The following is a 17226-nucleotide window of genomic DNA, read 5'->3' as shown; positions in this document are numbered from 1 at the left end:
TAAAGTTTAGACTTTGGTCTTCTGTCTTCCTCTTTTCATTCTTCCTTCCTTTACATGTTCTGTGATAATAAGTTCCTCTGTAATTTGTCTCAACCAATCTTACCTTCCTTATTTCCAAATGACACACAGTATGCCCTGTCTCTATATTCTTAGGCTATTTTATTATCCAGGAATGACTTTCCTTCTCCCACACATCTCTACCTGATTGTTCATATCTTATCTAACTTTAAAGACCTCACTTAATCTTTCCCCTTGTTATGAACTCAGTTTGATCCCTTCCCGCCAACTCTAAAATTAAATTTAGAAATCACTCACTATGTGAATTATCTTAAATTTTTATTTATTTCTCTTGAGGCACTTATCAGTTTATACAAGGTGGCATTTGTGTATGAAATCTAATTTTTTTGTATTTTTTAATTGACATTTTATATTTAGTTGTACATATTTTTGGGGTACATGTGATATGTTGCTGCATGTATATGATGTGTAATAATCAAATCAGGGTAATTGGGATATCATCACCTCAAACATTTATATTTTTGTGTTGGAAATATTACAGTTCTTTCTAGTTATTTTGAAACATGTAATAAATTGTTATTAACTATAATTTCCATAATGTACTATCGAATACTTACTCCTTCTATCTAACTGTATTTTTGTACTCATCAACCAACTTCTCTTCATCCTCCCCTACCACTCTTCCTTTTCCAGCCGTTAGTAACCATTATTCTACTCTACCTCCGTGAGATCCACTTTTGTAGCTCCCACATGTGAATGAGAACATGCAGTGTATTTGTCTTACTGTGCCTGGCTTATTTCACTTAATGTAATGAACTCCAGGTCCATCCATGTTGTTTCAAATGACAGGATTTCATTCTTTTTATGTCCATGTAATAGTCCATTGTATACATATACCACTTTTTTTATTCATTCATCTGTTGATGGACACTTAGGTTGATTCCATATCTTGGCTATTTTGAATAGTGCTACAACAAATATGGGAGTGCACCTCTCTCTTTGACATAGTGATTTCCTTTCTCTTGGATATCTACCCAGCAGTGAGATTTCTAGATCATATTTTTAGTTTTTCAAGGAACCTCCATACTGCTTTTTGGGGTTGTTTTTGTGATGGAGTCTTGCTCTTTGGCCAAGGCTGGAATACAGTGGCACACTCTTGGCTCACTGCACACTCTGCCTCCCAGGTTCAAGTAATTCTCCTGCCTCAGCCTCCAGAGTAGCTGGGGTTACAGGTGCCTGCCACCACGCCTGGCTAATTTTTTTTTGTATTGCTAGTAGAGACGGGATTTCACCATGTTGGCCAGGTTGGTCTCAAACTCCTGACCTCAAGTAATCCACCCTCCTCGGCCTCCCAAAGTGCTGGGATTACAGGTGTGAGCCACTGCTCCCAGCCTCATACTGTTTTTCATAACAGTTGTCCTACTTTACATTCCCATCAACAGTATACAAGCATTCCCCTTTCTCTACATATCTGCCAGCACTTGATTTTTTGTCTTTTTGATAATAACCGTTCTAACTATGGTGAGATGATAACCCATTGTGGTTTTGATTTGCATTTCCCTGATGATTGATGTGGAATTTTTTTCATTTAACTGTTGGCCATTTGTATGTCTGCTTTTGTAGGGATTTCTATTCAGGTATTTTGCCCATTTTTAATTTGATTATCTATCTTTTTGCTATTGATTATTTGAGTTCCTTATGTATTCTGGTTATTAATCCCTTGCTGGATGGATAACTTGTAAATATTTACTCCCATTCTGTAGGTTGTCACTTCACTTTGTTAATTGTTTCCTTTGCTGTGCAGGAGCTTTTTAGCCTGATGTAATCCCATTTGTCTATTATTACTTTGGTTGCCTATGCTTTTGAGGTCTTGCCCAAAAATATTTGCCCAGATGAAGGTCCTGGAGCATTTCCCCAATGTTTTCTTCTAGTACTTTCATAGTTTCAGGTCTTACATTTATGTTTTAAATCCATTTTGAGTTGATTTTTGTACGTGGCGAGAGATGGGGCTCTTTTTTTTTTTTTTTTTTTTTTTTTTTTTTTTTTTTTTTTTTTTTTTTGAGATGGAGTCTAGCTATGTCACCCAGGCTGTAGTGCAGTGTTGTGATCTTGGCTTACTACAACATCTGCCTCCCAGGTTCAAGTGATTATCCAGCCTCAGCCTCCTAGGTAGCTGGAATTACAGGTGCTCACCACCACGCCTGGCTAATTTTTTTGTATTTTTAGTAGAGATGGGGTTTCACCATGTTGGCCAGGCTGCTCTTAAACTCCTGACCTCAAGTGATCTGCCTGCCTTGGCCTCCCAAAGTGCTGGGATTACAGGCTTGAGCCACCGCATGCAGCCAAAATGGGGCTGTTTAATTCCTCTGCATATAGATAACCAGTTTTCCCAGCACCGTTTATTGAGATTGTGACTTTCCCCAATGTATGTTCACTTTGTTAATTGCAGAATTGCAGAATTGGCATCTTTGTCAAAAATAAGTTGGCTGTAAGTGTGTGGATTTATTTCTGAGTTCTCTGTTCTATTCCACTGGTCTGTGTGTCTGTTTTTATGCCAGTACCATACTGTTTTGGATACTATAGCTTTGCAGTATAATTTAAAATCAAATCCTGTGATACTTCCAACTTCATTCTTTTTACTCAGAATTGCTTTAGCTATTCAGGGTCTTTTGTGGTTCCATATAATTTTAGGATTTTTTTTCTGTTTCTTTGAAGAATGTGACTGCTATTTTGACAGATATTTCATTGAATCTGTAGATCACTTCGGGTAGTATAGAAATTTTCACAATATTGATTCTTTCAATTAATGAGCATGGGATGTCTTTCCATTTTTTGTGTCCTCTTCAATTTCTTTCTTCACTATTTCATGGTTTTCATTATAGAGATCTTTTACTTCTTAGGTTTAATTTATTCCTAGGTATTTTTTGGTAGCTGTTGTAAATGAGGTTGATTTCTTGATTTCTTTTTCAGATTGATCACTGTTAGCATATAGAAACACTACTGATTTTTGTTATGGTGATTTTGTATCCTTCAATTTTACTGATCATTTACCAGTTCTAATGGTTTTTTGTGGAATCTTTAAGTTTTAATATGAGATCATGTCATCTGTAACAAGGATTAATTTGACTTCTTCCTTTCTAATTTGGATGCCCTTTATTTCTTTCTCTTGCCTAATTGCTCTGGCTTAGACTTCCAGTACTATGTTGCATAAAAGTGGTGAAAGTGGGCATCTTTGTGTTGTTCCAGATTTTAGTGGAAAGGCTTTCAGTTTTTCCCCATTCAATATAATATTAGTTGTGTGTTTGTCATATTTAGACTTTATCTTGTTGGAGTATGTTGTGTACCCTGTTTTTTTAGGGCTTTTATCATGAAAGGATGTTGAATTTTATTGAATGCTTTTTAAGCATTTATTGAAATGAACATACGGTTCTTGTTCTTGATTCTGTTGCTGCAATATATCACATTTGTTGATTTGTATACAGTGAGCCTTCCTTACATCCCTGGGATGAATCAACTTGATCATGGCAAATGCTGTTTGCCAGTATTTTGTCAAGGATGTTTGCATCTATGTTCATCAGAGATGTTGGCCTGTAGAGTTTTTTGTTGTTTGTCTCTTCTTCTAGTGTTGGTATCAGGGTAATGCTAGCCTTATAGAATGAATTTGGAAATAGTCCCTCTTCTTCAGTTTTTTGAAATGGTTTGAGCAGAACTGGTATTCTTTAAACTTTCGGTAGAATTTAGCAGTGAAGTCATAAGGTCTTGTACTTTTCTTTGATGGGGACTTTATTACTCTTTTAATATTGTTACTCATTATTGGTCTATTCAGGTTTTCTTCATTATTCAATCATGGTAGGTTATATGTGTTCAGGAACTTACTCATTTCTTCCAGATTTTCTAATTTGTTGGCATGTAGTTTGTAGTAGTCTCTAATGATTTCTTGTATTTCTGTGGTATCTGTTATAATGTTTCCTTTTTCTTTTTCTTTTTTATTTTACATGAATACTGCTTTTATTTATTAATTAAATTTGTTTATTTACTTTGAGACAGGGTCTCGCTGTGTCACCCAGGCTGGAGTGGGCAATGGTGTGATCTCAGCTCACTACAGCCTCGACTTCTTAGGCTCAAGGGATCCTCCCACCTCAGACTCCCAAGGCTGGGACTACAGGCATGTGCTACCACACCCAGCCAATTTTTTAAATTTTTTTGTAGACAGGATCTATGTTGTCCAGGCTGCTATTGTTTCTCTTTTCATCCCTAGTTTTAATTATTTGGGTCTTCTCTTTTTCTTAGTCTAGCTAAGTTTGTTGATTTATCTTTTCAGAAAACAAACTTTTTGTTTTGTTCCTCTTTTGTACTTTTTTAAGTCTCAATTTCACTTATTTCTGCTTTAATCTTCATTATTTCTTTCCTTCTACTAATTTTGGCTTTGACTTGCTCTTGCTTTTCTGTTTCCTTGAGGTATATTATTAGATTGTTTATTTGAAGTCTTTCTATTTTTTTGATGGAGGCATTTACTGCTATAAACTTTCCTCTTGCTACTGCATTTGCTGTATCCTACAGTTTCTGGTATGTTGTGTTTCCATTTTTGTTTTTCTCAAGAACTTTTTAAATTTCCTTGTTAACTTATTCATTGAGCTATTGATCATTCAGGAACATGTTGTTTAATTTCCATGTATTTTTACAGTTTCAGAAGTTCCTCCTGTTACTGATTTCTAGTCTTACTCTGTTGCAGCCAGAAAAGATATTGATATTATTCAACTTTGTTTAATTAATTCATTGAGACTTGTTTTCTGGCCTAACATGTGGTCTATTCTGGAGAATGTTTTAGGTACTGATGAGAAAAATGTGCATTCTGCACCAGTTGGATGAAATGTTTTATGGATGTCTGTTAGGGCTAGTTGGTTTAGAGTATAATTTAACTCCAGTGTTTCTTTGTTGATTTTCCACCTGGGTGATCTGTCCATTGCTAAAAGTGAGATGTTGAAGTCCCCTGCTGCTACTGTATTGCAGCTTATCTCTCCCTTTAGTTTTACTAATATTAATATTTGCTTTATATATTTGGGTGTTCTTGGTGTTGAATGTGCATATATTTACTGTTGTCATGTCTTATTGCTCAGTTGACTGAACCCTTTGTATAATGACCTTTGTGTCTTTTTACAATTTTTGACTTAAAATCTATTTTGTCTGGTCAAGTGCAGTGGTTCATGCCTGTAATCCCAGCACTATGGGAAGCCAAGGTGGGCAGATGGCTTGGCTAAGACCAGCCTGGCCAACATGGCAAAACCCCATCTCTACTAAAAATACAAAAATTAACTGGGCATGGTGGCACATGCCTGTAATCCCAGCTGCTTAGGAGGCTGACGCACAAGAATCGCTTGAGCACAGGAGGTGGAGGTTGCAGTGAGCCGAGATCACACCACTGCACTCCAGCCTGGGCAGCAGAGCGTGACTCTGTCTCAAAAAAAAAAAAAAAAAAAAGAAAAAGAAAAAGTCTATTTTATCAGATACAAATATAGCTCTTCTTACTCCTTTTTGGTTTCCATTTGCGTGGACTATCTTTTTCCGTCCCCTCACTTTCAGTTATGTGTGTCTTTATAGGTGAAGTGATTTTCCTGTAGACAACATATAGTTGGATCTTGTTTTTTAATCCATTCAGCAACTGTGTCTTTTAATTAGACAGTTTAATTCATTTACACTCAATGTTATTATTGATACATCAGGATTTACTGCCGTTTTTGCTTCTTCTTTTCTAATTCCTCTCTTCCTTTCTTCCTTTTTTACTGTTTTCCTTTGTGGTTAAGTGATTTCTCTGGCAGTATGTTTTAATCTATTGCTTTTTATTTTTAGTGTATCTGTTGCAGATTTTTGCTTTGTGGTTACCATGAGGCTTACAAAAAAATATTCTCTAGTTATAACAAGTTATTTAAGATTGATAACAACTTTACTTTGATCGCAAAAAGAAGAGAAAAGAAACAAAGAACCCTATACACATTACCTCCATTCTCTTCCCCACATTTTGAATGTTTGATGTCATAATTTGCCTTTTTATATTGCCTATCTCTTGGTAAATTGTAGTTATTACCTTTAATACTTCTGTCTTTTAGTCTTCTTAGTAAATATATAAGTGGTTTATGCATCATATTTATAATATTAGTGTAACAATCATGTTAACAGTCTTTTTCTTGTGGTTTAAAAAAATCCCTTTAGCGTTTATTGTAGGACAGCTCTGGTGATAAATCCCCAGTTTTTGTTTTGTTTGTCTATCTCTCTTTCACTTCTAAATAATGGCTTTGCTAGATAGAGTATTCTTAGAAGGCTTTTTTTTTTTCCATCCACACTCTGAACATATCATCCCATTCACTCCTGGCCCGTAATGTTTCTGCTGAGAAGTCTGCTGCCAGGTGTATTGAATCTTTCCTACATGTTATTTGCATCTTTACTCTTGCTGCTTTCAGGATCCTCTCTTTGTCTTTCACCTTTGGGAGTTTGATTATAATATGTCTTGGAGTATCCTTACTTGGACTGACTCTGATTGGTGACCTTTGACTTTCCTGTACCTGGATATTTATATCTTTCTCCAGGTTTGGGAAGTTTTCTGTTACTATTTCTTCAAATACACTTTCCACCCTTGTCTTTTTCAGTTCCCCACCTAACTCCAATACTCCAAATATTTGCTTTTTTATGTTGGCCCACAGATCCTTAAGCTTTCTTCATTTCTTTTTTTTTTTTCTTTTTTCTCCTCTGTGTATTTTCAAATAGTCTGTTTTCAAGCTCACTGATTGTTCTGTTTAACCAGTTCTGCTGCTGTTGCTCTCTATTGCATCTTTCATTTCATTCATCATATTTTCAGCTCCCGAGTTTCTGTTTGATCATTTTTATTATTTCAATCTCTGCATTAAATTTCTTTGATATACTCCTCAATTGAGTCTCTGTGATTTCATGAAGTTCATTTACCTTCCTTAAAACAGCTATTTAACATTTTTTCAGAGATCTCACATCTCCATCACTTTGGGGTAAGTGGCACCTTATTTTATCCATTTAATGAGGTGATATTTCTCTGAATGTTCTTGATGCTTGTGGAAGTGTGACAGTGTCTACATATCAAGGGGTTACATTTTTATTTTAGTTTTCACAGTCTGGCTTTGTTTATGTCTGGCCTTCCTCAGAGGGTCTTGCAGGGATTCTAAACAGACGGACTGTTGTGTTTCCTGAGCCTGTGTCCACTGCAGTTGTCTCAGCACTGGAGGACGCTCTAAGCCTAGGCTTGCTCCATGTCTTGTGAGGGCTCAGTAGTTGATGCCAATTTCTAGCCCAGATGGATCTGGGGAAGACACAAGGAAGGTACTGGGGCTGTGTGGGAATGCTGGCCAGAGACCTGAGTCCAGAAAACTGTCCCAGTGGCCTAGATGGGTGTGCCTCCCAGCAGGTATTTACACAGGAGTAGGTGGAGCTTAAGAGGCAAAGGCAGTGTGACTTCAATGACATGTAAGACCTGGCCTCTGCCTGTTTTTGTGACTCCCCTATCACTATCACTCTCCTCTTCCTTTTCTAGCCACATTGACTTTTTGTGCCCCAACTTCTCACCACAAAAGATATACTAAGTTTATTCCAGCCATATAGCCTTTGTATTGTATATATTGTTCCCTCTGTCTAAATCGCATTTTCTGCAGGTACCTATGTGACAGCTTCTTTGCATTCAGGCCTCAGTCGCTTTTTCAGAATTGCTCTTCTTCACTACCCAAATAAGACTGTCCCCCATTCTGATTACTACATCTGTCACCCTCTTTTGTTATCTTCACAGCATTTATCATAGCCAAAATTATTTCTTCATTTATTTTCATACTTATTTTCTGCTTCTCCCTGCTAAAGTATAAACCAGGAAAGAAGCTCTCTTATGTGTCTTATTCATTTTTCAGTCCTTTTCTAAAATAATGCCTGGCATATTTTAGTGAAGTGAAGGTAAGGGCAGTCTCCCCTTATCTGCGGTTTCCTTTCCACAGTTTCAATTACTGCAGTCAACATCAGTCTGAAAATAGGTGAGTACAGTACAATAAACTATTTTGAGAGAGACGAGCACATTCACATATCTTTTATTACAGCATTTTGTTATAATTATTCCATTTTATTATTTTGTTAATTTCTTACTATGTCTGATTTATAAATTAAATTTTATTGTAGGTGTGTACGGATAAGAAAAAAAAAATAGTACCTTTAGAGTCTGGTACTATCCATAGTTTCAGGCATCCCCCTAGGGTTTTGGAACAGATACCCTCTGAGTAAGGAGGGGACAACTGTAGTAGATGTTCAGTAAATATTTGTTGAATAAATACATTCTGTGCTTGCATGTAGTCTTTGCCAGAGCAGCTTTACCCTAGTAACCAAATAAGCCTTCACAACTAGGTCATATCAAGAGCAAATTGAACCAATAAACATGCCCAAGTTCACATAGTTGAACCAGGATTCAAACTCAAGTTTGACCACAGGTGTCTGCTAGTAACCACCATGGATTGACTCCATTTATATCACCCTGTGTTTACGTATAATCTTTTAGGTATGTATTTTTATATAGGTTTTAATTTGCATGGATATGTTTGTTTGCTTATTAATAACATTATTTCGCATAAATTCTTACTGGATTTTGCCATAATACTCTCCAAAAGAATAAATCATTTTATAATGCTATCATTAATATAAAAGTATACCTGCTTCCTCTGCTCCATCAATATTTGGGTCTAAATTTTATTTATTTTGGTTTTTTCATTGATATACCTTAAAAGTTTTCATTTAGATTTATCTAATTGATATGCATTTATAATTCATGTAGATAATTATTCACATTTCTATATGTATAAACTATTTCTCAATGATTTATGGAATGGAATCTGGGAATTTATTCTTTATATCTTTGGCATGTGTGATTTCTGTTTATATTAAAATGTTATCTTTTTTAAGAATGATAGCCTTCATAAGTTTTATGTGTACCTAGTTATGAATAGATATTTAACCTTATTAAATTCTTGTTAATTACTTTATATTGCTACAGTTTTCCTTTTCTATTTATTATACAAATATAGTAAATTATTTGACTAGATTTTTGTTACATTCCTTGAATTTTGAGGATACAGCCTCCTTTTCTTATTTTTTTACTTTTTGTATTTTCATTATATTATTTAAAATGTTATTAAACTTACACATGAAGTAAAATTAACCAACTTTTTTTGACTTTTTAGTATCTTTGTCAGGTTTCAGGATATAAATGTATTTATTTCAAATAAATTGTACACTACATAGTACAAAGTAGTAATAACTCAAGGTCTAGAGTTATATTGCTGGATTTAAATCAGAGATCTGCCATTTATCAGCTCGATGACTTTAACCTCTCTGTCCACCTTTAAACTGAAGATAAAGTATAGTAATCATGTCCATAGTAGTGTTGCAAGGATGAAATGATAATGTATGGAAAGTCATAGTATATTACTTGGCACTAAAAATATAAATGTTGGCTTGCTATCATCCTCATCATCGTATTTTGACATAGTTTATAGAATAGGCTTGTTCTTACAAAACTTGAAAAAAATCCTTTCATTACCCATTTGGCAGAATGTTGTTATTTGGTAAGCTTTTATGGTTTTCTTTTGTTTTTCACTGTTATTTGTCTGTTGACTGGTTTTATTTCCACCAGACTTGCTGTTTTATAGCTTTATGGGCAGTTAGCCATATTATCCTTACTAAAAATGTGTTTTTTCTGATTATTAAAACTTGGCAATGTGAAAGAATATGATTTTTTAAATATTCTAACCAGCAGTAGTGTCACCACTGACACTTAACTATATTTGGAACTCAGTGTAAATGTAAATATAACTTTATACCCTCCTTTTCCCCTTATGCTAGTGAAGAATTTTCTCATGCTATTAACAATTCTTTTTAAGGCTGCATAACATTTCATCATATACCAAAATTAATTCTTATCCTACTGATAGGCCTTTAAGTGGTTTTCAAAAAGAATGTCAGCCTCCATAATGTTAATTTTCTTCAAAATCAGCTTTGTTTTGCTTTTTATTTTTAGTAAGACTTAGAGGTTTTAGTAATTACATCTAGAACTGTCTATCCCAGCCTCAGTTTACAGAGCACTCATGTATCTTTTATGTTATGATTTTCATTACTTTTTTTTTCTTTATAGGGACATGTTCTCACTGTGTCACCCAGGCTGGAGTTTAGTGGTGCAAATTATAGCTTACTGTAACCTCAAACTCCTGGATTTATATAATTCTCCTACCTCAGCCTCCCAAGTAGCTAGGACTGCAAGCATTCACCACTACATTCAGCTTTTTTTTTTTTTTTTTTTTTTTTGGAGAGAACAGGTCTTGCTGTGTTGCTCAGGCTGCTCTCAAACTCCTGGCCTCGGATGATCCTCTCATCTTGGCCTTCCAAATTACTGGGATTACAGGCATGAGCCATGGTACTCAGCCCATTATTTTTTTTTAATTCTTGGAAAATTTTTTATTTTTAATGTTTGTGGGTGCTTATTAGGTATATATGTATGGAGTATATAAGATATTTTTGGGCTGGGAGCGGTGGCTCACTTCTGTAATCCCAGCACTTCGGGAGGCTGAGGCAGGTGGATCACGAGGTCAGGAGATCGAGACCATACTGGCTAACACGGTGAAGCCCCGTCTCTACTGAAAATACAAAAAATTAGCCGGGTGTGGTGGCAGGCGCCTGTAGTCCCAGCTACTCAGGAGGCTGAGGCAGGAGTGTGAACCCAGGAGGCAGAGCTTGCAGTGAGCCGAGATCATGCCACTGCACTCCAGCCTGGGGAACAGAGTGAGACTACGCCTCAAAAAAAAAAAAAAAAAAAAAAGATATTTTTGATGCAGGCATGAGAAGCGTAATAATTACATTATGGAAAATGGAATATCCATCCCCTCAAGCATTTATCCTTTGTGTTACAAACAATTAGATCATACCCTTTTAGTTATTTTAGAATACATAATTAAATTATTATCCATAGTCACCCTGTTGTGCTATCAAATACTAGGTCTTATTCATTCTTTCTAACTACTTTTTGTACCCATTAACCATTCCCACTTCTCCCCAGCCCCTTCCACCACCCTTCCCAGCCTCTGGTGACCATCCTTCTACTCTATCTCCATGAGTTCAATTGTTCTCATTTTTAGCTCCCACAAATAAGTGAGAACATGCGATGTTTGTCTTTCTGTGCCTGGCGTATTTTATTTAACGTGATGATCTCCAGTTCCATGTTGTTGCAAATTACAGGATCTCATTCTTTCTTATGGCTGAATAGTACTCCATTGTGTGTAAGTACCGCATTTCTTTATCCATTCATGGGTTGATGGACACTTAGGTTGCTTGCAAATCTTGGCTGTTTGGACAGTGCTGGCTGCAACAGACACGAGAGTGCAGATATCTCTTTTATATACTGATTTCCTGGGTATATACACAGCAGTGGGGATTGCTGGATTGTACGGTAGCTGAGTTTTTAGCTTTTTGAGGAGCCTCCAAACCGTTCTCCATAGTGGTTGTACTAATTTACATTTCCACCAACAGTGTCCAAGGGTTCCCTTTCCTCACAACCTTGCCAGTATTTGTTATTGCCTGTTTTTTGAATGAAAGCCCATTTCACTAGGATGAGATACTTCATTGTAGTTTTGATTTGTATTTCTCTGATGATAAATGATGTTGAGCACTTTTTTTTTTTTTTTTTTGAGACAGAGTCTCACTCCATCACCGCAGGCTGGAGTGCAGTGGCATGATCTCAGCTCCCTGCAACCTCAACCTCCTGGGCTCAATCAGTCCTCCCACTTCAGCCTCCCAAGTAGCTGGGACCACAGGCATGCGCCACCTCGCCTGGCTAATTTTTGTACTTTTTGTAGAGATAGATAGGGTTTCGCCATGTCATCCAGGCTGGTCTCAAACTCCTGAGCTCAAGCAATCTGCCTACCTCGGCCTTCCAAAATGCTGGGATTACAGGTGTGAGCCTGTAATTTTTGTATTCTTGTTTGCCATTCTTTTGAGAAATTCTTTTGTCTTCTTTTGAGAAATATCTTTTCAAAGCTTCTGACCAATTTTATTTTATTTTCCTTTTTTTGAGACAGGGACTCACTCTGTTGACTAGGCTGGATTGCAGTGATGCAATCACAGCTCACTACAGCCTCAACCTCCTGGGCCCAGGTGATCCTCCTGCTTCCTGAGTAGCTGGGACTACAGGTGCACACCACCATGCCCAACTAATTTTTTATATTTTGTAGAGATGGAGTCTCGCTATGTTACCCAGGCTGGCCTTGAACTCTCGGTCTTAAGCTATCCTTCTGACTCAACCTCCCAAAGGATTGGGATTACAGGCATGAGCCACCACGCTCAACTGCCCATTTTTAAATTAGATTATTAATTTTTTTTTTCCTATAGAGTTCTTTGAGTTCCTCATATATTCTGGTTATGAGTCCCTTGTCAGATGAGTAGTTTGCAAATATTTTCTTCCATTCTGTGAGTTGTCTGTTCACTTTCTTAACTGTTTCCTTTGCTGCACAGAAGCTTTTTAACTTAATATGATCCGATCCATCCATTTTTGCTTTGGTTGCTTGTGCTTGTGGAGTACTACTCAAGAAACTTTTGCCCAGACCAATGTCTTGGAGAGTTTTCCCAATGCTTTCTTGTAGTAATTTCATAATTTGAGATCTTAGATTTCAGTCTTTAATTCATTTTGATTTAATTTTTGCATGTGGCAAGAGATAAGGGTATAGTTTCATTCTTCTGCATATGTATATCCAGTTTTCCGAGCACCATTTATTGAAGAAACTACCTTTTCCTCAGTGTATGTTCTTGGCACCTTTGTCAAAAATGAGTTCACTATAGGTGTGTGGATTGGTTTCTGGGTTTTCTATTCTGTTCTACTGGTTTATGTGGCTGTTATTATGTCAGTACCATGCTGTTTAGGTTACTAAAGCTCTGTAGTATAATTTGAAGTCAAGTAATGTGATTGCTCGAGTTTTGTTCTTTTTGCTCAGGATGTCTGGCTATTCTGGGTCTTTTGTGGTTCCATATAAATTTTAGCTTTTTTTTTTTTTCTGTGAAGAATGTCATTGGCATTTTAATAGGGATTGCATTGAATCTGTAGATTGCTTTGGGTAGTGTGGACATTTTAACAATATTGATTCTTCCAATCCATTAACATGAAATATCTTTCCATTTATTTGGTGTCCTTTTCAGTTTTTTTAATCAGTTCTTTATAGTTTTCATTGTAGAGATCTTTCACTTCTTTGAGTTAATGTCTAGATATTTACTTTTATTTGTGGCTGTTATAAATGAGATTACGCTCAGCTAAGGAGCAGAAGCCTGTGCAAACGCGAATGACTCTGTCTGACAGCTTTAAAGAGAGCAGTGGATCTCCCAACACGGAGGTTGAGATCTGAGAAGGGGCAGTCTGCCTGCTCAAGTGGGTCCCTAACCCCTGAGTAGCCTAACTGGGAGACATCCCCCACTAGGGGCAGTCTGACACCCCACACCTCACAGGGTGGAGTACAACCCTGAGAGAAAGCTTCCAAAGCAAGAATCAGACAGGTGCACTCGCTGTTCAGCAATATTCTATCTTCTGCAACCACTGCTGCTGATACCCAGGCAAACAGGGTCTGGAGTGGACCTCAAGCAATCTCCAACAGACCTATAGCTGAGGGTCCTGACTGTCAGAAGGAAAACTATCAAACAGGAAGGTCACCTATACCAACACCCCATCAGTACGTCACCATCATCAAAGACCAGAGACAGATAAAACCACAAAGATGGGGAAAAAGCAGGGCAGAAAAGCTGGAAATTCAAAACATAAGAGCTCATCTCCTCCTGCAAAGGAGCACAGCCCATTGCCAGCAACGGATCAAAGCTGGTCAGAGAATGATTTTGATGAGATGAGAGAAGAAGGCTTCAGTCCATCAAACCTCTCAGAGCTAAAGGAGGAATTACGTACCCAGCGCAAAGAAATTAAAAATCTTGAAAAAAGAGTGGAAGAATTGACAGCTAGACTAATTAATGCAGAGAAGGTCATAAACGAAATGACAGAGATGAAAACCATGACACGAGAAATACGTGACAAATGCACAAGCTTCAGTAACCGACTCGATCAACTGGAAGAAAGAGTATCAGCGATGGAGGATCAAATGAATGAAATGAAGCGAGAAGAGAAACCAAAAGAAAAAAGAAGAAAAAGAAATGAACAAAGCCTGCAAGAAGTATGGGATTATGTAAAAAGACCAAATCTACGTCTGATTGGGGTGCCTGAAAGTGAGGGGGAAAATGGAACCAAATTGGAAAACACTCTACAGGATATCATCCAGGAGAACTTCCCCAACCTAGCAGGGCAGGCCAACATTCAAATTCAGGAAATACAGAGAACGCCACAAAGATACTCCTCCAGAAGAGCAACTCCAAGACACATAATTGCCAGATTCACCAAAGTTGAAATGAAGGAAAAAATCTTAAGGGCAGCCAGAGAGAAAGGTCGGGTTACCCACAAAGGGAAGCCCATCAGACTGACAGCACATCTCTCGGCAGAAACTCTACAAGCCAGAAGAGAGTGGGGGCCAATATTCAACGTTCTTAAAGAAAAGAATTTTAAACCCAGAATTTCATATCCAGCCAAGCTAAGTTTCATAAGTGAAGGAGAAATAAAATTCTTTACAGATAAGCAAGTGCTTAGAGATTTTGTCACCACCAGGCCTGCCTTACAAGAGACCCTGAAGGAAGCCCTAAACATGGAAAGGAACAACCGGTACCAGCCATTGCAAAAACATGCCAAAATGTAAAGACCATCGAGGCTTGGAAGAAACTGCATCAACTAATGAGCAAAATAACCAGTTAATATCATAATGGCAGGATCAAGTTCACACATAACAATATTAACCTTAAATGTAAATGGACTGAATGCTCCAATTAAAAGACACAGACTGGCAAACTGGATAAAGAGTCAAGACCCATCAGTCTGCTGTCTTCAGGAGACCCATCTCACATGCAGAGACATACATAGGCTCAAAATAAAGGGATGGAGGAAGATCTACCAAGCAAATGGAGAACAAAAAAAAGCAGGGGTTGCAATCCTAGTCTCTGATAAAACAGACTTTAAACCATCAAAGATCAAAAGAGAGAAAGAAGGCCATTACATAATGGTAAAGGGATCAATTCAACAGGAAGAGCTAACTATCCGAAATATATATGCACCCAATACAGGAGCACCCAGATTCATAAAGCAAGTCCTTAGAGACTTACAAAGAGACTTAGACTCCCATACAATAATAATGGGAGACTTCAACACTCCACTGTCAACATTAGACAGATCAACGAGACAGAAAGGTAACAAGGATATCCAGGAATTGAACTCATCTCTGCACCAAGTGGACCTAATAGACATCTATAGAACTCTCCACCCCAAATCAACAGAATATACATTCTTCTCAGCACCACATCGCACTTATTCCAAAATTGACCTCATAATTGGAAGTAAAGCACTCCTCAGCAAATGTAAAAGAACAGAAATTATAACAAACTGTCTCTCTGACCACAGTGCAATCAAACTAGAACTCAGGACTAAGAAACTCAATCAAAACCGCTCAACTACATGGAAACTGAACAACCTGCTCCTGAATGACTACTGGGTACATAACGAAATGAAAGCAGAAATAAAGATGTTCTTTGAAACCAATGAGAACAAAGATACAACATACCAGAATCTCTGGGACACATTTAAAGCAGTGTGTAGAGGGAAATTTATAGCACTAAGTGCCCACAAGAGAAAGCAGGAAAGATCTAAAATTGACACTCTAACATCACAATTAAAAGAACTAGAGAGGCAAGAGCAAACACATTCAAAAGCTAGCAGAAGGCAAGAAATAACTAAGATCAGAGCAGAACTGAAGGAGATAGAGACACAAAAAACCCTCCAAAAAATCAATGAATCCAGGAGTTGGTTTTTTGAAAAGATCAACAAAATTGACAGACCGCTAGCAAGATTAATAAAGAAGAAAAGAGAGAGGAATCAAATAGACGCAATAAAAAATGATAAAGGGGATATCACCACCGACCCCACAGAAATACAAACTACCATCAGAGAATACTATAAACACCTCTACGCAAATCAACTAGAAAATCTAGAAGAAATGGATAATTTCCTGGACACGTACACTCTCCCAAGACTAAACCAGGAAGAAGTTGAATCCCTGAATAGACCAATAGCAGGCTCTGAAATTGAGGCAACAATTAATAGCCTACCCACCAAAAAAAGCCCAGGACCAGATGGATTCACAGCTGAATTCTACCAGAGGTACAAGGAGGAGCTGGTACCATTCCTTCTGAAACTATTCCAATCAATAGAAAAAGAGGGAATCCTCCCTAACTCATTTTATGAGGCCAACATCATCCTGATACCAAAGCCTGGCAGAGACACAACAAAAAAAGAGAATTTTAGACCAATCTCCCTGATGAACATCGATGCAAAAATCCTCAATAAAATACTGGCAAACCGGATTCAGCAGCACATCAAAAAGCTTATCCACCATGATCAAGTGGGCTTCATCCCTGGGATGCAAGGCTGGTTCAGCATTCGCAAATCAATAAACGTAATCCAGCATATAAACAGAACCAAAGACAAGAACCACATGATTATCTCAATAGATGCAGAAAAGGCTTTTGACAAAATTCAACAGCCCTTCATGCTAAAAACACTCAACAAATTCGGTATTGATGGAACGTACCTCAAAATAATAAGAGCTATTTATGACAAACCCACAGCTAATATCATACTGAATGGGCAAAAACTGGAGAAATTCCCTTTAGAAACTGGCACAAGACAGGGATCCCCTCTCTCACCACTCCTATTCAACATAGTGTTGGAAGTTCTGGCTAGGGCAATCAGGCAAGAGAAAGAAATCAAGGGTATTCAGTTAGGTAAAGAAGAAGTCAAATTGTCCCTGTTTACAGATGACATGATTGTATATTTAGAAAACCCCATCGTCTCAGCCCAAAATCTTCTTAAGCTGATAAGCAACTTCAGCAAAGTCTCAGGATACAAAATTAATGTGCAAAAATCACAAGCATTCTTATACATCAGTAACAGACAAGCAGAGAGCCAAATCAGGAATGAACTTCCATTCACAATTGCTTCAAAGAGAATAAAATACCTAGGAATCCAACTTACAAGGGATGTAA

The 17226-nt window shown here is 37.3% G+C and overlaps 1 protein-coding gene across 2 annotated transcripts in view; it reads left to right on the top strand.

The window, feature by feature from the left end:
- Positions 1–17226, top strand: part of GPR137C (G protein-coupled receptor 137C) — a 93716-nt gene that overhangs the window by 50648 nt on the left and 25842 nt on the right. Inside the window, exons 4-5 of one of the 2 annotated variants that reach the window (XM_023222682.1) lie at positions 7442–7444; positions 11296–11336. The exons of the other annotated variant lie outside the window; for it this stretch is intronic. Of the exons in view, the coding sequence (XP_023078450.1) occupies positions 7442–7444; positions 11296–11336 (44 nt within the window). The remainder of the gene's footprint in view (positions 1–7441; positions 7445–11295; positions 11337–17226) is intronic. 2 annotated transcript variants of the gene reach the window in all.

Source organism: Piliocolobus tephrosceles, chromosome 6 (genome assembly GCF_002776525.5).
Source record: "Piliocolobus tephrosceles isolate RC106 chromosome 6, ASM277652v3, whole genome shotgun sequence".
Classification (NCBI taxonomy): Eukaryota; Metazoa; Chordata; class Mammalia; order Primates; family Cercopithecidae; genus Piliocolobus; species Piliocolobus tephrosceles.
Note: the sequence above shows the minus strand (reverse complement) of the source record. Positions and strands in the feature narration are given on the sequence as shown.